Here is a 21,961-nt window from a genome sequence, read left to right as displayed (position 1 = left end):
TGCCAGAGGTGCTCTGGGAAGAGTGGGACACTCTGGGACCACCAGCTCTTCTGTCATCTGTTGTTCTGTCACTCACTGTCTTCCTGTCTTCCCTTACCGTGCTCTCTTCATCTCCCTCTCTCGTGCAGCCCGACTCCCCGATTTTCTCTCCGCCTGTCTCTTACACTCTCAATCTGTCTCTCAGTCTCTCTCCACCCATCACTTCCTCCACGTTTCCTCCACATTCCTATCTCACCTCACAGGCAACTCTTCCCTTCCCTCTACGTGCACTGTGACAGTCCTTACCTCTTGGGAGCTGTATCTACCTGTGTGGGCTGTGCCTGGTCCAAGTACTTGGCAAAGTTGAGACTGCTACCTCCCTCCCTCCCTCGCTCTCTGGGACCTGCTGTTTGCTACTGTTAGGTCTCGGGCAGCCCATCTATCCAGAGATCCTGCTATCGCTCTATAGGGTGTATGGACTGCCTGAGACTTCAAAGTTATAGATCAATTATAAGGATATTTATATTTTCATCCAATGTGTGTTTATTAAGCATCTCCACACACTAGGCCCTGTGGTGAGCAAGACAGACACGGGCCTGCTTTGTGGAGCTGTGGCCTGATAACAGAGCGGACAAGAGTCCAGTAGGGAGTGCTGATCTTGGCAAGACCACACAGAAGGAATAAGTGTGTCTGAGGAAAACCAAGCCCCCTGAAGGTCATGCATGGGTAGAGCCTGGGAGGGAGGGAGGAAGATATCCACAGCCCACCCCAAGACTCAGCAAGCTGTTGGCCTAGGTGCAGAACAGGCTGGGTTGTGAGGCCTATAGAGAGCCCAGGAGAGTTTGAGCTAGTGAGGGGTAGGACCAGGATGCTCTAGGTGGGCTCTGATCTCTGTAGGTACAACGCTGTCACCGGGGAATGGCTGCAAGACGAGGTTCTCATCAAGATGGCATCTCAGGTAAGCAGGGGCCTGAGCTCTGAGGGGACAGGGCTGAGTAGGGACTTTCCCAAGCCATTGCTAGTGCCCTCTTTCCATTTCTGTTTTATTTAATTTTGTTTTTTATTTTCACCCATTTATTTATTGTGTGTTTGAAAGAGGAAAGACAGACAGACAGACAGAGTCATCCTTTGCAGGCCAGGCTAAGCAGCATCACGTTCACTGTGGCTGGTCTCAAACTTACAACTTCCTGCCTCGGCCTCCTACGTGCTGTGGCTGTGAATCCACTTAAATTGTGTGTGTGTGTATGTGTATGTGTGTGTGTGTGTGTGTGTGTGTGGTTTGTGGAGGTCAAAGGACAACTTGTTTTCTATTTTTATCATGTGGATCCCAGGGGTCAAATCCATGTTGTCAGGCTAGGTGACAAGCACTTTTCCTTGCTGAGCCATCCACTGGCCCTATCTTATATTTTTAAATTATTATTATTAGTATTATTACATTTTTTTTATTTGTGTGTGAGGACATGCAGGCTGCAGTGCACCTGGTGGGGTCCGAGGACAACTTGTGGCATTAGGCTTTGTTTTTGTCACGTGGGTCCTGGATGCTCATTTTGTCAGGCTCAGCTGCAAGCAGTGCTGCTCACTGAGCCATCTCACCAGCCCATGTTTTGTGTTTTTAAATACTTGCTCATTAACATGTATTTCACATAGCATACACATGCTCACTGCATTTACACAGGTCAGGCTTGGGATGCAGGTCAGTGGTAGCATGCTTGCCTAGCATGCACAAGACCTTGGTATCCACCCCCAGCATTGCAAAAGGAAAGAAAAATGCATACAATGCAATGGATTTTAGCTGTCTAACAGTCACCATTCAGTTCCAGAACTACCCCCCACCCCTGTTTTAAATTTATTGTTTTAGAATTTCATATATGCACATATGTGTTTTGGTCATCTCCCCCCACTAATCCTCCCGTGTCATCACCCCTGCACACAGGCACAGCTTCATACCCTCCTTTTAAATCCCTGGAGCCCACTAGGGTTCTGTCCTGCAGTGCGCTCACACCCTCACACGTCCGCATGTCCTGCTCTAGGTCAAGCCAACCCAGATCCCAGCCTGGGTTGGGGATGGCCCAGGAAGACCCACCCCTGGCTGATGAGCTGTTGAGCTGTTGTCAGAACATTTTACCCTTCCTGCCACCCCATTCCTTCATCACCCTAACTCCTGGAAACCCCTGGCCACTTTCTGTACTGTAGATTGCTCACCTCTAGGCACGTCCTGTGCAAAGAGGTCATGAAGACTTCTCAGTGGGTCGCCACCAATGGACTGACTGACTTGGCATTACCCTCTGGGTTTTGTTTGTTTTCTTTTAGCTACTAAACACATTCAGTGGCTGCAACCGCGTCCTGCAAACAAAAAAAGAAAGCAGGACTGGAAAAAGGGGCTCTTCCTGCAGAGTGAGGGGACCTTTTACAATGTAACACACTCATAGAAGAACAGGAAAGGAGCTGTCCCTCACTGGTGTGGGAGGCGCTGAGTTCCATCCCCACACCAGGAAGCAAGCGAAGCATACATCTTGATGGATGTCCCCAGGGCAGACACACGGGCAAGGACCCAGAGAAGCAGAACATAGCCAGTGTTCCCATAGACTCTCTCAGCCACTGCTCACCCACCACAGCTCGACACTGTCCCAGACCCTGTCCTGAGACTTTCATTCATCTCTCATTGTGTTGTCTGAGTGTGGCTTCTTTTACTTGACATTTTCCATTTTTTTAATAATTAAAAAATTTTATTTTATGTGCATTAGTGTTTTGCCATGGATTTTTGGTCCCTTGGAAACTAGAGTTGTAGACAGTTAGGAGCTGCCATGTGGGTGCTGGGAATTGAACCCAGGTCCTCTGGAAAAACAGCCAGTGCTCTTAACTTCTGAGCCATCTTTCCAGCCCCAATATTTTCTATTTTTTTCCCTTTGCTGTGTAAATACTTCACTGAACGAATAGACCTTGTGCTTTGTGTGGCAACATTACTGATGGACATTTAGGTGGCCTCCTCTCTCTTCCTTTCTCTCAGTTTTTACTGTTTTTTTTCTTTATTTATCTTTGTTTTTGAGCTTTTTGTTTTGTTCTGTTTTGGTTTTTTGGTTTTTCCAGATGAGACAGGGTTTTTCTGTGTAGCCTTGGCTGTCCTGGAACCACTCTGTAGAGCAGGCTGGCCTCGAACTTACGGAGCTTTATCTGCCTCTGCCTCCTGAGTGCTGGCATTAAAGGTGTGCGTCACCACTGCCTGGCTTGTCTTCATATTTTTTTAAAGATTTATTTATTTATTATGTATGTAACATTCCTTCCATGTATGCTTGCATGCCAGAAGAAGACACCAGATTCTAGATGGCTGTGAGCCACCATGTGGTTGCTGGGAATTGAACTCAGGACCTCTGGAAGAACAGCCAGTGCTCTTAACCTTTGAGCCATCTCTCCAGCCCCTTATCTTCATATTTTTAAGTGTGTGTGTATGTGTGTGCATGTGTGCACGCAAGTGTGCATGTGTACAAGTGTGCAAATGAGTACAGTGCCCCTAGAGGCCAGAAGAGGGCCCTGGAGCTGGAGCTCCAGGTGGTTGTGAGCCCAAAATAGATGATGCGAGCTGAACGCAGGTCCTCTCAAGGCAGAAAGTGTTCTTAAGTAACTGCTGAGGGGGCTGGAGAGATGGCTCGGTGGTTAAGAGCACTGACTGCCCTTCCAAAGGACCCAGGTTCGATTCCCAGCACCCATCTGGCAGCTCACAACTGTGTGAAGATCCAGTTATAGGGGAACTGACACCTTCACACCAATGCACATAAAATAAAGTTAAATAAATCATAAAAAATATTAAATAAAAGTAACTGCTGAGCCATTTTTTCCTTCCTTCTGTTTTGAGACAGCTTTATTCAGCTTTTCATACCTGTGGCACAATTCCCTACACAGTCATCTTGTTGTTGTTGTTGTTTTAAGACAGAGTCTTTCTATCTAGCCCTAGCTGTCCTGAAGCACTCACAGAGACCCTCCTGCCTTTGTCCTAGGGCCTAGATGGTGCCCGGATCAAAGGCATGGGTCACCACACCCAGCTTTTCATAATCACCTTAAAGATAAAAGGTTTATTTTGGCTCGTGGTTTCAGAACTTGGAGTTGGTGGTCTGTTAGCCCTGTTGCTTTGGGCCTGTGTGGGTGCAGTACATCCCAGCAGGAGCATGTGGCAGAGGAAGGCTTTTAGCCTGATGGTGGACAGGAAGCAAAGACTGAAAAACAGCCTTTGCCATGCACTTCCCCTCCCAGCATCATGGCCCCACAATGGTTCATCCATGGGTTTGAGATGAGGTATGGAATCCCCCTCATCCTAGCAATCTCCAGGCTGAAAAGTCTGTCTGACTTTGGTGCTGAGGCCCAGGAGGGACAGCCTAGGGTTATTAGGATTGAGGTAATGTATGGGACACCTTGCTGGGTAGGCAGTAACAGAGGGGCTCATGGGTTGCGGGTACTGATGACTCTGTCCTTTCTTTCAGCCCTTCGGCCGTGGAGCAATGAGGGAGTGCTTCAGGACGTAAGTGGCTTGGCCCGAGGCTTCTGCCAAGACTCCTAACAGCTAGGACTTTGGGGTATTTTCAACCAAAGGCTCACGACAAGTAATCTGTGCCTCCATGTAGCCAGGTTCTTTTCTACCTGGTGTTGGACCCACGCTGACCCAGTTGTAGGATTCTTTAAGGAAAGGGACTGACCACTCGCCTGCTTGGGATGGGGGGTCACAGACATTGATCCTTAGCCCTTCTGGCTCTGGCTGGAGGAGTGGGTTTGTTGCCTTTCCTCCAGCTCCTGTACCCTGTTCCTTCTCCATCTAGCCGTCCACGCCAAACAGGGCCTAGTTGTTCTGAGATCTCACGGTTGTGTCTGCTGTGAACCTGCTGAGTTGTAGACGGGCTCCCCCTTGTCTTTCTCCCCAGGAAGAAACTCTCCAACTTTTTGCACACCCAGCAATGGAAGGGCGCCTCCAACTACGTGGCCAAATGCTACCTCGAGCCGGTGGACAGGAGCGTGTACTTTGAGGATGTCCAGCTCCAGATGGAGGCGAAGCTCTGGGGGGAGGAGTACAATCGCCACAAGCCCCCTAAGCAGGTGTGTGTGCCTCCTTCCCACACCACTGGCCAGCTGTGAGGGTGGTGGGGAAACATGGAGTCCTGTCTTCACCTCTTCTTTGCAGTACTGGGGACTAAAACCAGAGCTTTGCCTATGCCAGGCAAGTGCTGGACCATGGAGCACACCTCAAGCCCCTGATGTTTTGAGACAGGGTCTTTCTTACTCTGGCATTGAACTTATGCTCCTCCTCCCCCAGGCTCTGGAATTTGGGATTAAAGGTATGCACCACCATGTCTAACCCTTTACCGTCTTACCAGTTGCCAGTAATGATCACTTTTTTTTTGACATGCTAAGCCGTGTACTTCATATGCAGTGAATTTATTTCTATAAAACCAGGAGCTCTGTGATTGGAGTGTTCTTATCTCTGTTGATAAATGGGATCTGTTTGTTAAGATCTTTATAAAATATTTTTAATAACGTTTCTATTTTGTGGTGTAGCTGGTACACACATGCCGTATCACATGTACGGAGGTCAGATGACAGCGTTGGAGAGTTGGTGCTCTCCCTTTGTCATGCAGGGCCCAGGGACTTGATGAGCTCAAGTCATCAGCTTGGTGGCAAGCTCCTTTATCTGCCGAGCCATCTCATTGTCCCCTTCGTGAGTTTTGTTTGCAGGTGATAGAATCCCATCTAGACTGGCTTGATCCAAAAAGGGAAGTTCTTGTTTCATGCACTTGACAACTAGATCCAGCTCTAGGCACGGCTGGCACTGGCCATGTTGGGGTTATTAGGAATCATCTACTCTGGCCTGAGTATCTGGGTTGGTACCACTCTTCCATGGGCCCTTTTAGTTCAGTAGCTACAGGCTCATTTCTCACCAGCCTTATTGGAACGACAATGCCTTGCTTCTTTTCTTTCTTTTTGTTTGTTTGTTTTTTTTGTTTTGTTTTGTTTTTTGAGATATGGTTTCTCAGTGTCATAGCCCTGGATGTTCTGGAACTCACTCTGTAGACCAGGCTGGCCTCAAACTGACAGAGATTCACCTGCCTCTGCCTCTTGAGTGCTGGGATTAAAGGTGTGTGCCCCACTGCCCAGCTAACAGTTCTGATGAAAGTGTCAGAACTAGGTGTCATTGGCTCTGATTATCAAGTGCATATGTCTGAACCAAAGTGTTCGGGGGCGGAGGGAGTATGTGGATGGGGGAGCCTGAGCCCTGTGCTGGTCTTTGCAGTCAGAATTGAAAGGCCTTCCACCCAGGCCATATGGACTTGGACTGGGTGCACGATGACTTCCAAGCAGTGGCAGCAGGTTTGGGCTGGATGTGGGCTTCCTGAGGATCTGGGCTCAGTGAGGTTAACCAACCTGACCACCCAGGCAGGGATGGAGCCTGTGCTCCACCCCAGGCCTGACTGTCCTCCACCAAATTGCCTCTTCCTATTGACTTCTACGTTATTATATGACCTGGTGCTAGCCAAAACCTCTTGTTATCTATGGGCATTTGAGCAAACGGGCTCTCTGCCTCTGTCCCAAATCCCTGGTTCCTCAGGAAAGCTGTCCTTCCAGGCCGCCAAAGGATTAGTCAGTCATCTGCTCATTAGGCCCTTGGTTACACATGCTCAAGAAACCAGAATCTGCTGGATGTGGTAGCGCATGCCTTTTATCGCAGCACTCAGGAGGCAGAGGCAGGTGAATCTGTAAAAGTTTTAGGCCAGCCTGGTCTACATAGTAAGTTCCAGATCAGCCAGGGCTGCATTGTGAGACCCTGCCCCAAAAACAAAAGAGGCTCCAGCCCCCACAGCCTCAGCAATTTAGCTCGCTCTGGTCTGGCCTCCCTTCTCTTGCTTCCAGGCTTATTTCCTGCCCCAGGACCTTTGTTCCGGCTGTGCCTTCAAATCTTTATCACTTCCATAATCTTTGTATGGAGGGCTTCTTCTCGCAGTCTGGGGCTCAACTCACCCATCAGTCATCCCATCAGACATGAGATCTCCCTTCTACCCAGTGAACCTTTGTCATTTTATTCTGCGCTCTGCTTTCCTTTCTTTGAAGTGATGTGATCTAGAAAGGACCTATCCACTTAGTTCATATTTTAATGCCACCACCCCCACCCCAGGGATTTTGTGTCTTGCTTGTTTCTGTCCCCTAGTTCCTGGGTATCAGGTAAGGAATGACAAAGCTAAACTGAAGACAACAGATGGATATGGTTATCTGAGCGGGTGTTGGTGGCCCGCTCAACTGTGCACTGCCTCTTACCCAGCAAGCCCTCTAGCTAGCCCTGCCAGCCACACTGTCTGCGTGGAGACAGGACCCTTCCTGGGACTGTCTGCTCTTCCCCCCAGGTTCGTTCTCAGAACTGCAGCTGTCTTTGCTCAAGGTCTCAGCTGGCACATCTGGGCTCAGGTTGCTTCTGCAGTTGCTGCCTGCCTGTCTGGTGACCCTCTTCCCTAGAGGGTCATTGCTTTTGAAGTTCAAACCTGATTTCTTTCCATGTTTTGGGTCGTACTGAGAGAGACAGGTGCCATGCAGAACCCTCAGAAGTTAAAAGCCACAGGTCTATTACTGCAGTTTAGAAACCATACATAGGGCCTATATTAGCACCTGTGTATTACATGCCATACATAGGGCCTATATTAGCACCTGTGTATTTCATGCCATACGTAGGGCCTATTATACCACCTGTGTATTACGTGCCATACATAGGGCCTATATTAGCACCTGTGTATTACATGCCATACATAGGGCCTATATTAGCACCTGTGTATTACATGCCATACATAGGGCCTATTATACCACCTGTGTATTACATGCCATACATAGGGCCTATATTAGCACCTGTGTATTATATGCCATACATAGGGCCTATTATACCACCTGTGTATTACATGTCATACATAGGGCTTATATTAGCACCTGTGTATTATATGCCATATATAGGGCCTATATTGGCATCTGTGTATTACATGCCATACATAGGGCCTATATTAGCACCTGTGTATTACATGCCATACATAGGGCCTATATTAGCATCTGTGTATTACATGCCATACATAGGGCCTATATTAGCACCTGTGTATTACATGCCATACATAGGGCCTATATTGGCACCTGTGTATTACATGCCATACATAGGGCCTATATTAGCACCTGTGTATTACATGCCATACATAGGGCCTATTATACCACCTGTGTATTACATGTCATACATAGGCTATATTAGCACCTGTGTGTTACATGCCATACATAGGGCCTATATTAGCACCTGTGTATTACATGCCATACATATGCTATAAAAATCTAGCCAGGCACAGTAGCATGCACCTTTAATTCCAGCACTCAGGAAACAGAGGCAGGCAAATCTCTGTAAGTTTGAGGCCAACCTGGTCTACATAGTTCCGGGACAGCCAGAACTACATAGTAAGACCCTATTCTCGAAATCCCCCAACCAAAATAAATTAATTTTTAAGAAATTCAAAAAATGTTGGCATTTCTTGTAATTCCCCATTGCAGAGAAAAAAAAAAAAAACTACGTTTCTTGTTGGGGCCAAACTTAAGGAAAAGGATTAATTTTTGTTCACAGTTGGTAGGAAAGGCCTGTCAGTAGGAACATAAGGCAGATGGTCAAGCAGATAGATAATTGGACCAGGCTATAAAACCCCAAGGACTGCCTCAGTGACTCACTTCCTTTGGTGAGACTTCACTTCCTAAAGGTTCAGCGGCATCACCAGTTTAGAACACATGTCTAACCACAACTTAATAATAGCATGAACAGCGATGCCTTTGTGTATCAATAAATTTCATCTTGATGCCAAGTCCGACATCCCTCTATCTGCATCAAGAAAACTAAAACACGGTGACATAAAATAACTTGCTCAAACTTGCAATATTAGTGCCAGGCCCCATCTGAGTTGCTAGCAAAGAGATCCATAAGTTTACACAGACATAAAATGGTCCCTTTCTGATTTGTATAAAAATAGCTCTAAGCAGGCTAATAATCTCTGTCTTTGAAGTCATCCAGAGAGTTCCTGGTTCCTTCTGTCCTGTTACTCTCTCACCTCCTAGGGCCACATTGACCATGGTTCCAGTTATGGTTCCCAAGCCATCCACCTTACAGGGCAAGCTGCAGTAATGGCATTGCTGGTGGTCATTTCCCACTGGCTAGGTATGGTCACATGGTCACACCTAGCTGAAAGAGAGTCTAATCAGTGTGATTCCCTTTGTGATCCTGCCTAATATCTTGCTAAAATCCAGAGATGGGAATCTTCATATTTAAAGGAAAGGAGGAGAGTGAATTCCAGGTTCAGTTAGCAGTTCTACTGGATGGTGAGACCCGGGTCTGTGCCCAGGGGAGCAATGTGCTCCCAGCCCAGCCCTTCCTCTTGACCATACGCCCTGCTCTTCCACCAGGTGGATATCATGCAGATGTGCATCATTGAGCTAAAGGACAGACAAGGCCAGCCCCTCTTCCACCTGGAGCACTACATTGAGGGCAAGTACATCAAGTACAATTCCAACTCAGGCTTTGTCCGCGACGACAACATCCGACTAACACCGCAGGTGAGATCCTGAGCTTTCTCTGTTCGCATTTTCGTCCTCCATCCACTTGAGAAGGCTCAATCCTAGACAGGGAGATTCCTGTGGGTGGAGTCTTACACCCTCATACTCCTTGGAACATATGTGAACCCAGGGCTCCAACATGCTAGGCACCTGTCCCACCACACAGCAGTATTCCCAGTCCCCCACCCCTTTCCATGTATTTTCATGTCTGTAGTGTACAAGTTTGTGTGTACCTGTGTGTGTCTGCACCCGTGTGTGTCCCTATATGATGTTGGGGATCATTTTTGATCACTCTTACTCAGAGTCTCTCATTCAAACCCAGGGCTCACTGATAAGGCTAGTCTTTCTAGCCAGCTTGCTCTGGGAATCCCATCTCCACCTTCTAAAACTGGACTTAGGGGCGGACCTACATCTGCACCCGACATTTACATGAGTTCTGGGGATCCAAGTTCTGGTTCTCATGTTTGCATAGCAAATGGTTTAACCACTAAGTCATCTCCCAAGGTTTTTTTTTTTTTAAAGCTATTCACCTGCCTCCCTGTGCTGGTTTCTTTCAGCAGCCCTAAGATGGAAAGCTATAACCCTAAGGGCTTTGCAGAGTTGAGCATACCCTTCTTTTGTCTTTTACTCTACAAAACTCTGCTTGAAGAGACTGCCTTTACCAGGGCAACCCGAGTCTTACAGCCTCCGGCCCAGCATCAGGCCAGCATCTACCTGGTCCACAATCTGGTCTGTTACAACTTCTTCTCTTCCTGCCCCGAAATAGGCCTTCAGCCACTTCACATTTGAGCGTTCTGGTCATCAGCTGATTGTGGTGGACATCCAGGGTGTGGGGGACCTTTACACTGACCCCCAGATCCACACTGAGAAAGGCACCGACTTTGGAGACGGCAATCTCGGTAAGTAGGGAGAGCCAGCCCATGTCCACAGAAACCGTGCTCCCCTAAAATCTTAGTTTTTTTCTCCATCCGAGGGAACACACTGAGACACTGTTGGGCCTTCCCTGAGGTGGTGGGGCGGGAACTTGGTTTGTCTGATCGACCACCCCTCCAGTTGCCCTCGCTCTCCTTTGTCACTAGGCAGAAATAAGTTCCCAGACACCCTTGTTCTGCCTGCAGGTGTCCGGGGAATGGCTCTCTTCTTCTATTCTCATGCCTGCAACCGGATTTGCCAGAGCATGGGCCTTACGCCCTTCGACCTCTCACCGCGGGAGCAGGCTGTGATAAATCAGAGCACCAAGCTGTTGGTGAGTACCCGGCGGTGATCAGGCTCAGCTTCCTGTGGGATGGCGTTTGCTTGGCTTTGACCTGTCTGTGACCAGAGTGAAGAAAATGGAGAGAAACAGAACTGACAGAAATCATGTGTGCCCATGTACACGAACAGCCTTCTGGGCCTGCCAAGTATGGACAGTGGGACCAGCCAGCTCACTCTTCTCACAGGAACCAATTCAGGAGACTGTTGGCAAAGACAAATGTTGGCCCTCTGGGTGTACATTGGGTGTACTTCCAGCTCAAGCCTGTGGAGCATGGCCAACGCTAAAGCGTTGTATTTCCTAAAGGAAATACAGACTAGTAGCCCCTTTGAGCTCCATCCATGTACCCCTTCTTGGATGCCATAGGGTTAATCCTGAACTGCTTTTTCAATAAGATTCTGTCTTAGGCATGTATGAAAGCCATGGATGAAAAGGTTTCAGGGTTCAAAGGAACCCTCCATTCCCTACAGAGTGCTTGCATGACGTGACTATTCCCATTACTGTCCCCAGCAATCAGCCAAGACTGTCCTGAGGGGGACAGAGGAGAAGTGTGGGAGTCCCCGCATGAGGACGTTCTCTGGCAGCCGGCCTCCCTTGCACGTTCGCCTTTCAGAGAACTCCGGGGATGAGAACATGAGCGATGTGACTTTTGACTCTCTACCTTCCTCCCCGTCTTCAGCCACGCCACACAGCCAGAAATTGGACCCCCTCCGTAAGTCCCGGATATAGAGATCACGGGGGTGGGCACCAGGTAGAGCAGAGCTAAACCAGTTTCATTCATGGTAGAAAATGAGACAGTTTAGCCCGGGTGGCGTTCCTGGTGAATTCATAGGGCAAACTTCCAAGATGCAGCCATCCAGTATATGAAAACAGCCTCTGTGGTAGAAAACGAGACAACCCACCTCGGTGTCTGTGAAGCTAGCAAACTGGCATCTGACAAAACACAGAAGAGAACATTCCATCTCAGCATCATTACAGTCACAGTGTACAAACAGTGAATAAGCCAGGGATGGTGGTCCATGGCAGAGGCAGGGAGAGCTCTGAATTGGAGGCCGGCCTGGTTTATGTAGCAAGTTCCAGGCTGGCCAGGGCTCAGGGCTACCTAGTCAGTCTCTTTCTCTCTCTCTCTCTCTCTCTCTCTCTCTCTCTCAAAAACTAAAACAAAACAACTACACCTCTCATAAGACAATCTTTAAAAAAAAAAAAAAAGTACTAGCAAATAAAAACTACTGTCCCATCTTGGTGGAATCTGAGAATCATTCAGCATTAGGAAACCTATCAATATCATAGCAATAAGTCAAAAGAGTAAAGCAGAGGCTGGCAGATGTCTCACTGGATAGGGGCACTTGCCATAAAATGACTTTTTGTGTTTTAAAATAGGTTTTCTTTGTGTAGCTTTGGAGCCTGTCCTTGGACTCACTCTGTAGACCAGGCTGGCCTCGAACTCACAGAGATCACCTGCCTCTGCCTCCTGAGTGCTGGGATTAGAGGTGTGTGCCACCACAACCCAGCAAACCATAAAATACTTTTTTTAAAAAAGATTGATTTATTTATTATGTATACAGTGTTCTGTCTGTATATGTGCCTACAGACCAGAAGAGGGCACCAGATCTCATTATAGATGGTTGTGAGCCACCATGTGGTTGCTGGGAATTGAACTCAGGACCTCTGGAAGAATAGTCAGTGTTCTTAACCTCTGAGCCTCCTCTCCAGCCCCATAAAATACTTTTAAAAAATATTAAAAGCTATTGAAAAATGGGAAAACCATTTTTGTGAACTGTGTTGATGTGGATGTGTGCTGGGGGTTGAACACAGGCTTCATTCTTGCTTAGCTTATTCTCTCTCTACCACTGAGATCTCCTCAGCCCGCACTGTTACAGACTTCATAAAACTGGTCAGGCTGTTGAGTGTGGGGGCCACCTGTTTATTCCAGCACTCGAGAGACTGAAGCAGGTGGATCTCTGTGAGTTCAAGACCAGCCTGGTCTTCAGAGTGAGTTCCACAACAGCCAGGGCTACATAATGAGATCCTATCTGAAACAGCAGCAACAAAAAGGTCGACCAGTTGGGTCAGGCTGCAGCTTGCTTAGGACAGGAGAGAGAGAGAGAGCGATGACTGTCAGGAGACAGCTGGCTTGAAAGTCGTATTGCGACCCACACTGTAAGCTCCACATAGACAGGTGGCTTCTCTTCCGTCAAATCTGTACTTTCTTCAGAGCTACTCAGCACGTTAATTACATGTACCGCTAGCTATGTTTGTGATAGACACACATCCATGGCTATCAAGTGGCAGACTTGGAACGAACTGAGAAAGAAGTGTAGCTCTTCAGGGTGACAGTATCTTTTCCCCATGGGGTGCTTCTCTTTAAGAACTAAAAGTAACCAGGTGGTGGTGGCTCACACCTTTAATCCCAGCACTCGGGAGGCAGAGGCAGGTGGATCTCTGTGAGTTCGAGGCCAGCATGGTCTACAGAGCTAGTTCCAGGACAATCAAAGCTTTATAGTCAAACTCTACCTCAAAATAAATAACTATTTAATTAATAATGTATAATAAATATCAAATAAGATATATTATTTATTAAATAAATAATATATTTTATTATATATATATATTTATATTTAAAATGCTGGGCATGATAGTACACAACTGTAACCCTGGCTCTTGGGAGCCTGAGGCGGCAGGATTGCCAGGAGTTGGGCTGCAGAGTGAGGTTTGGTGTGGGTTCCGTGTGCTGTAGGCGGGCTATGTGCGGCTCTTGGGTATGTCCTACATCACCTTTGCTTGTCCCTGCTCAGATTGGCCAGTGTTTGGTGATCTTGATAACATGGGCCCTAGAGACCATGACCACATGGACAATCACCGGGTGAGTGGAAAGGAGAGGAGGGGGGTTGCTGGCTGCCATCCCCAGGGTGGTGTGAAAGAGGGTGTTTAGTTGAGGGAGGCAGGCAGCCCAGCCCAGGTCTGCTTGGAGCATCTCTCAGATTGTCCCGCGGGTTCAAGTTCATTTGGGGCTGCTGTTTGGAATCATCATCTTGGCCAGATGGTATTTTAAAGAGCTTTAATTTCTCGCTTAACTCTCAACATGTATGAGATAGACTTTTTCTTGCTCCCACTACGGTAGATTTTACTCCTAGTGCTAGACGGGAGCTGGGGATGGTATAGTACTTGCCTAGCAAGCATGAATCCCTGAGTTCAATTCCCAGAACCCCAGAAACTGGGTGTAACAGTGCACACCTGTAATCCTAACACTTGTGGATGCAAGAGGATCAAGATCATCCCTGGGGATATAGTGAGTGTGAGGCTAGCCTGGGCTACATGAGCCCTTGTCTCAAAACACTTATTACACTCACTGTTTCCTAGGTTTCAGCCCTGTGTTATTTGGCTCCTTTAGTAATGTGTGATGAGGCAGAACCTAATAGCAGAAGGGTGTGGCAGAAGCTGCTCGCCTCATGTGTTCAGCAAACAGGGCAGCAAGGAGACCAGAGGGTCTGGGGATAAAAGGTATTCAAAGATGTGCTCCAGTAACCTGCTTCCTCCAGCCAGGCCCCACGTCCTGATAACCCAGTCAGCTGTGAACTCATTGCTGGGTTACCCCATGGATGAGGTTAGCACTCTCGTGATACACTCACCTCTCATAAGTACATCTAACTGGGAACCTTGGGGGGCGCATTTTGTACCAAATTGTAACAGTCCTTCAGGTACCAGAATGGATCCCATAGCCAAGAAAACCAAAGCTCAGATAAGTTGAGCAGTTGCCTAGGTCTTGGCTGATGAGTATCAAAGCCAGGGCTTGTGTTCGGGCATCCAGTTCCAGGGCCTAAGTTCTTTGCCACTACTTTGTAGTGCTTCCTGGTCTCTCCACCAGCAGGAGGCAGGAAGACTGTTGAGTGAACTGATAAGTCAAAGGAGCGAACAGATGGCTAGGATGTCAGGTGTCGTCTCCACCAGGCACCACTAGAACTCCTGTCCTCTTTCTCCAGGACTCAGAGAACAGTGGGGACAGCGGATACCCAAGTGAGAAGCGAAGTGACCTGGATGATCCTGAGCCCCGAGAACACGTGAGCAACCCCAGACCCTGAGACTGGAGACCTTTGTTGCTTCATCTGTTATTCATCTGTTATCCATAGAAAGCTAACAGGCAAATAAGAACGGGTCCTGAGAACAAGAAAGATTAAGACAGCAAACCAGACTTCAGACAGCGGCAAATGCAGGAGAGACGGTGAAGCGGACAGGGATGATGAAGGGGAGGAAGGGGAAGAGAGAGGATTGGCTGTAAAGTTGACAATAACAAGCGGTTGGGTGTGGTGACACACTTGAGAGGGTTATGTTCAGGACCAGCCTGGGCTAAGGATACCCTGTCTCTAAAAGAACAACCACCATAGAACAATGACAAGAAAATGGCAGGGAAACCTTTGAAGCTGGAACGTTTGGCTGCTGAGCCAGGAGGATGCTGGATAATGGGCTTCACTGGTGCTGATGTAGCTGGGGAAGTTCAGGGTACAACCCTGGCATCCCTGGGAGGGTCTCAAGCCTGCTTCCTCCATCTCCCTCCCTGCACTCTCTGGGTGGAGGTGGCTTCCATCCTCTCGGCCCTTCAGAAACTTCCCCGTGCACAGAAATAGAACCAGCCCAGTAAGGCCTGTTGCATGAAGGCCCTGGTCTCAGCTGTATAATTATGAACATGAAGCATAAAGGAGGAAGCTAGGCCAGAGGAAGAACTAACCACCATTTCTCCAGTGGCCTCATGCCGACTCTGGTACCCTGGGGTCAGTCCAATCTGTTCACACAGGTCTCTGTGTGACTGTGAACTCATCAGCTCAGCAGACGGTGCTTCCAGCTTCACCTGGGGAGTGGTGGACTGGTGTCCCTAGAGCAGGGACCCCGGGAGGCCTGGTCCTGCTCCCCAGGAATTGGTTTCTGGAAGGAAAGTCTCCCTCTACAATACTCATTTTCTGTTCCCTCGCAGGGCCACTCCAATGGCAACCGAATGCATGAATCTGATGAGGACAGCTTGGGCAGCTATGGACGGGTATGTGCCCATATAAACAGGCGGGCATCTATGGACGGGTATGTGCCCATAGGAACAGGCGGGCAGCTATGGACAGGTATGTGCCCATAGGAACAGGCGGGCAGCTATGGACGGGTATGTGCCCATAGGAACAGGTGGGCAGCTATGGACGGGTATGTGCCCATAAGAACAGGCCTGCCTCTTTGGGCTCTTGTGTTCTGCCCTCCTCCTGACTCACTGCCCACTCCTCCACCTTGTGCATGTCCATTTTGCAAAGGGCAGGTTGGAGGTCATGTCCCTGGCAGAGTGCCAAGAGACTCCTGGGGAAGGGGAAAGAGATGGTTGTGGATAAAGGTCACCAGGACAGCCTCATGGTTAGAGAGTTTGACCAGAAGGTCACAGCATCTGCCTCTTGCTCCTTGCCGCCACCCAATGGGACATTTGCTGAGTTGCTCATCACCTCTTTTATGTGAGAAAACTGGAGTCCTGGGCAGCTTTTCCCCACTTTCCTGGCTACTCCAGGATGTATTCCTTATTTGAAATGCTTGGGCTCAGAAATACTTTGGATTTCAGATTATTTCTCCATTTTTGTCCTATGTATGTGCATGCATGTGTGTGGGTACGCGTGTTTGGCCATGCACGTGGAACCCAAGTTTGATAATGGGATCATCCTTTATTGCTCTTGTACCTTAGTCTTCAAGGCAGGGCCTCTCAATCAAACCCAGAGCACATTGATCTGGCTCATTTTACTGGTCAGCTTGCTCTGGGGATCACACCTCTGCCTTCTAGGGCTGTAATTACGGGTTGGCTGCCACTCCTATTAGGCTTCTGGGGATAGGAACCTCACCCCTCATACTTGTATAGCAGATGTTTTAACCAGTAAGCCAGCATCCCGATCTCATAGTTTAGATTAAAAGAAAAAAAAATGGTATATACACAATTAGACAATTTGAGAGGGGCCCAAAGTCTAACCATGAGATTCATCACATATGTTTCATATACACTTAAAACATGAGCTGAGGGTAATTTTACCTACTGCTTTGAATGTGCTTGTCCTTTGGCCGCGGTGTAAATGACAAGTGTCTCAGTGGTGGCGGCTGTCAGGCATGCTTAGGAAAGGCTGGCCCTACTGCCTCGTTATTCTCCAATTCTCAAACACAGTGTGAACGCCACACCTCTCACTATTTGCTAAACTGAGTCCCTCCTGCCTGCAGAATCCTCCTTCTGAAGCCTGTTGCCCTTATCTGGAGCCCAGAGACACTTTCTAACCCGGCCACCCCAGCTGGCTGGACTCTTTTTCCTCTGCTGGTGGTCAGATGAAGGCTTCTCAGCCTCCGGAGCAGGACAGAGTTGCTCGGCTGAGTCACTGCTGGCGCTCTGGGCTGGGTCCTTCTTGCTCCAGGGCTGCAGAGAATTTAGCTGCCTGTGCTTCCTGAAATACCTCGTGGCATTGCTCACGTTATCTTGGTTGACTCACAGAGAAAGCCAGTGTGTTTGTGGGAGTCAGTCTTTGCTTGGGGCCTGGCATGAAGAAGCTAGGAGAGAAGGCTTAGCGTCAAACCTCAGCTGCAGCTTCGGGCTGATAAGCGAGGGGAAGTGTTTCTCGGGGCCGCTGTGGTCTGTTCCGCGGATCATTGTGTCTGTGGCTGCCCTCTGTCAGTACCCATGAGCTGGTGGCAACTGGGCATGAATTTAAGGCCAGACTGATAGTCAAGGCTACACAGAGAAACTGTATCCTGAAAAACAAAAACAAAAGTTTTTAAAAAAGAAAGAAAAAGAATTGGAGCCCTGGGGATGGGGGTTGCTTCATTGTAATCCTAGCACTTGAGAGTCTGAGGAAGGGAGATCATGAATACAAAGCAGCCTAAGATACATAGTGAGTTCAGAGTCTTTCTGGACTACATAACAAGGCTCTTGTTCAAATTGTCAGGAACAAATCCAAAGAATTGGGGGCCACTCTTGTCCAGTAAAGTTGGATGCCATTGTGGTTCCTTCCCCTCGCTTGCCAGCCAGCCTCCTGTTTTATGGTGGCTTACTTCTGAGACAGCACACCCAGTCCTAGCCCCTCACTTCTCTGGCCTTTAAACTCCATCCACCTGGTCTCTCCCATCAGGTCTCTGTGGAGACGTGGAACCTGCTCAATTCCTCCCGCCTGCACCTGCCGCGGCCCTCGGCTGTGGCCCTCGAAGTGCAAAGGCTAAATGCTCTGGACCTTGAAAGGAAAATTGGGAAGTCTGTTCTGGGGAAGGTATGAAGGATACCCGTTCCGGAGCCCACGCAGGGCTCGCTCCGCTCCTCCACTAATTGCTTCTTGCAGGCTGGCTGGGCTGCCCTTGGGCATGGCTTTGGCCTCCTAGGCAGCCAGACCAACACTGCTGTCTCTGTGGCAGGTCCATCTGGCCATGGTACGATACCACGAGGGTGGGCGATTCTGTGAGAAGGATGAGGAATGGGACCGAGAGTCAGCCATCTTCCACCTGGAGCATGCAGCTGACCTGGGAGAACTGGAGGCCATCGTGGGCCTGGGACTTATGTACTCTCAGCTACCCCACCACATCCTGGCTGATGTCTCTCTGAAGGTGAGGAGATGTGTGGCCCCAACCTAAAGTGGGGTGCTCAGCCAGTCCATCTCTTACTACCGTGGACATGAACTTCCCAGCCCAGAACTCTCACAACGACTTAAGAAACTGGAGGTTGACAAAGGAGCCCTTGCGGTCTCCCTCAGACACTGTCTGTGTCCTTTCCCTTTGACAGGACACAGAGGAGAACAAGACAAAAGGCTTTGATTACTTACTGAAGGCGGCAGAAGCTGGTGACAGGCACTCCATGATCCTAGTGGCCCGAGCTTTTGACACCGGCCTGAACCTCAGCCCAGACAGGTACTATGGCTGTCACGTGGTTAATGTTGGGGTAATCTGGACCACACAGGTTGCTTTTTCTTTATTTCTTTCTTTCTTTCTTTCTTTCTTTCTTTCTTTCTTTCTTTTCTTTTTTTTTTTTAAATAATTCATTATGTATAGTGTTCTGCCCGTATGTATGTTTGGACGCCAGAAGAGGGCACCGGATCTCATTACAGATGGTTGTGAGCCACCGTGTGGTTGCTGGGAATTGAACTCAGGACCTCTGGAAGAGAAGCCAGTGCTCCTAACCTCTGAGCCCTCTCTCCAGCTGGCAGGTCACTTTTCTTTGGTTCAGGACAGACAGACATGGGTTCTGGCCTTAGCTCTGAGTCCAGCTCAGTGACTTTCAGCGAGTTACTTTACCTCTCTGGCCTCAGTTTCTTCATTTGGTGAAATCGGAATAATGATCTCACACACAAAACATGCAATAGACGGCAATCATTTTGTCCGCAAATGTAAAGATTTGATTGGGGGGAACACAGGAACGTTTATGCAGTTTAGTATGATTGTCCCTAGAAAACAGAATTTTGGGTGATTACGACTGCTTTTCCCTACTCTTGTTTTAATTTGTATTCTTATGATGCAGTGTTGAAGATTAAACCTAGGACCTCAGCCTGGTCTACAGAGCTAGTTCCAGGACAGCCAGGGCTGCACAGAGAAACCCTGTCTCAAAAAACCAAGGGGGAGGGGATACATTCTTCAGCAGGCACACCCTCTCTTTAGTATCAAGAATTCATCTCCTTTGCTGGGGAGGTAGCTCGGTCAATAAATTGTTTGCCTGGCACATAAAGACTTGACTTTGTTTTCCAGAACTGATTTAGAAAAAGTTGAACAGAAATCAGCAGGCCCCTGGGGTCGTTGGCAAGTTTCAGACCAGTGAGAGAAAAAAAATGAAAGTGGCTGGCACCTAAGGAATGACACTCACTGGCCCTCTGCCATCTGGCTTTCCTCACGCCTTCCCCAAGGAGTTCTCCTTCCTTGGTGAAGGGCTTGTCCTACTGTACCAATTGCGTTAAGGAAAGATCCCTTCGAAATAAAAATAGAAACTGAGCCAGGCGGTGGTGGTGACGCACGCCTTTAATCCCAGCACTCAGGAGGCAGAAGCAGAGGCAGACGGCTCTCTGAGTTTGAAGCCAGAACAGCCAGGACGACACAGAGAAACTTGTCTTGGTTTGGGTGGGAGAGAAATCGTCTATATAGGGGCTGGAGAGATCACTCCATGGTGAAGAGCGTTTGCTGCTCTGCCAAAGGACCTGAGTTCGGTCCCCAGCACCCGCAACAGGAAATTCACAACCGCTTGTAGCTCCAGCTCTGTGGATCCCTTTCCTCCTTTGGCTTCCTTGGACATGTGCACACATGTGGCATACACACTCAGGGACACATAAATTGAATTTTTCAAAAATGAAACAGAAACATAGGAAGCCTGCCACATGAAGGTGTCCCTTAGATGTGGTGGCCATTGGTGCTGTAGTTTGTGGACCAGAGGTGGTGTTCCCACTGGGGTCCCAGGCTTGCCTCCCCACACCATGCCACGGTGACGTCCTTCTCCCCTCCGTGTCGCCTGGCAAGGTGCCGAGACTGGTCAGAGGCTCTCCACTGGTACAACACGGCCCTGGAGACAACGGACTGTGACGAGGGCGGGGAGTACGACGGAGTACAGGACGAGCCCCAGTACGCGCTGCTGGCCAGGCAGGCTGAGATGCTGCTCGCCGGAGGGCTCGGGCTGGACAAGAACCCCCAAAGATCAGGTGAGGCCCACAGACCTTCCCTGGGGTAAGATGGGGCTAGGGAAGGTCTATAGTTCCCATCCCTCTGGAATTAGGAGAAGTGCCCAGATGAGCCCCTTTCCCCAGTAGGGGTCTTTATAGAGATGGTATGCAGACAAAAATTTTATTTTTACTTTATCATATTTTATATGTATGAGTGTTTACCTACATGCGTGTATGTCGTGTGTGTGTGTGTGTGTGCCTGGTACTCTCAGAGGCCAGAAGAGAGTTGGATCTCATGGAGTTACAGGTGGTCATGAGCTGCTATGTAGGTGCTGGGGATTTACTTTATTTTTAGTTGTGTGTGTAATATTTCTGATCCCCGGAGCTGAGGTTACAGGTGGTTGGCAACTGCCCAGCATGGGTGCTGGGAACTGAACTCTAGTCCTTTAATATTAACCCCTGAATCATTTTTCCAGTCCCGCACATTTTTATCTTAATTTTATATTGTTCTCTGTTTCCTTTTTAATTGTTTACTTTTAAAAGCAGGATGTGATATTCATACGTATAATCCCCGTCTTGGGATGGCAAAGACAGTGGCTCCTGAGGGCTTGCTGGTCGGCCAGGCTGCCTTAAATAACAATCTCTAGGTTCAGTGGGAGAGACCTTGCCTCAGAAAATAAGGGGACAACAAAAAGGGGTTTGTTAGGCCACCCTGATAACCTAAGTTTGATCATCAGAACCCGTGTAAAGGTGGAAGACCTGACCCCACAGAGTTGCCCCCTGACTTCCACACCTATGCCCTGGCCCATGTACCTCCTCCCAGTACTTAAAAAAAAATAAGGGGGGCAGAGAGACAGAAGAAAGCATCAAAATTTATATATATGAATCAAATAAGGATACAGCCAGTCCTCCCAATTTATGAATTTTGCATCCTTAGACAAAAAGGCTTAGTACCTTTATTTATCTTGTGCGTTTGTGAATGCATGCACACACCATTGCATATGTGGGAGTCGGTTCTTTCTTCTACCACGTGGGACCCAGCCAGCAAGCTCGGGCCAGCAGGTTTGACAGCAGATGCCTTTACCTGCTGAGCCCTCTCACCGGACTCCACCATTGCACCTGTAAAGCTGCTGTGGTAGTGTACACCTGTGACCCCAGCATTGAGGAGGCTGATGAGGAAATTCCAAGTTTCAGGCTAGTCTGGGCTACAGAGACCCTGTCTCAAAAAAGGAAACATTTACCTCTGTCACTGAGTAATCTTCTCCATGTTTGTTACTTTTCTGTTGCTATGCTAAGAGTTCCTCAACAGAAAACAACTTAAAGAAGGAAGAATTGATTTTGGTTTACTTGTCCAGAAGGGATTTGGGCTTAGAGTCTGTTATGGTGGGAAAGCTTGGCATCGAGAGCCAGAGCCTGACATAGCAGTCAGGAAGGAAGAGAACCAGATTTCACCCCCCACACAATGTCTTGGTCAGGGTTTCTACTGCTGTGAAGAGACACCATGACCGCTGCAAATATTACA

At 48.4% G+C, this 21,961-nt stretch overlaps 1 protein-coding gene across 4 annotated transcripts in view; it reads left to right on the top strand.

The window, feature by feature from the left end:
- The window catches only part of Eef2k (eukaryotic elongation factor 2 kinase), a 58,529-nt gene that overhangs the window by 32,573 nt on the left and 3,995 nt on the right, over positions 1–21,961 (top strand). For all 4 annotated transcript variants that reach the window (XM_048460180.3, XM_087908501.1, XM_087908500.1 and 1 more), the window contains exons 4-17: positions 877–937; positions 4,452–4,489; positions 4,887–5,058; positions 9,421–9,570; positions 10,337–10,469; positions 10,689–10,816; positions 11,333–11,534; positions 13,618–13,685; positions 14,803–14,880; positions 15,789–15,851; positions 17,944–18,078; positions 18,221–18,409; positions 18,585–18,709; positions 20,300–20,478. In XM_048460180.3, the coding sequence (XP_048316137.3) occupies positions 877–937; positions 4,452–4,489; positions 4,887–5,058; positions 9,421–9,570; positions 10,337–10,469; positions 10,689–10,816; positions 11,333–11,534; positions 13,618–13,685; positions 14,803–14,880; positions 15,789–15,851; positions 17,944–18,078; positions 18,221–18,409; positions 18,585–18,709; positions 20,300–20,478 (1,721 nt within the window). The remainder of the gene's footprint in view (positions 1–876; positions 938–4,451; positions 4,490–4,886; positions 5,059–9,420; positions 9,571–10,336; positions 10,470–10,688; positions 10,817–11,332; positions 11,535–13,617; positions 13,686–14,802; positions 14,881–15,788; positions 15,852–17,943; positions 18,079–18,220; positions 18,410–18,584; positions 18,710–20,299; positions 20,479–21,961) is intronic.

Source organism: Myodes glareolus, chromosome 7, assembly GCF_982192425.1.
Source record: "Myodes glareolus chromosome 7, mMyoGla1.1, whole genome shotgun sequence".
Lineage (NCBI taxonomy): Eukaryota > Metazoa > Chordata > Mammalia > Rodentia > Cricetidae > Myodes > Myodes glareolus.
This window is presented reverse-complemented; position numbering and strand designations above follow the sequence as displayed.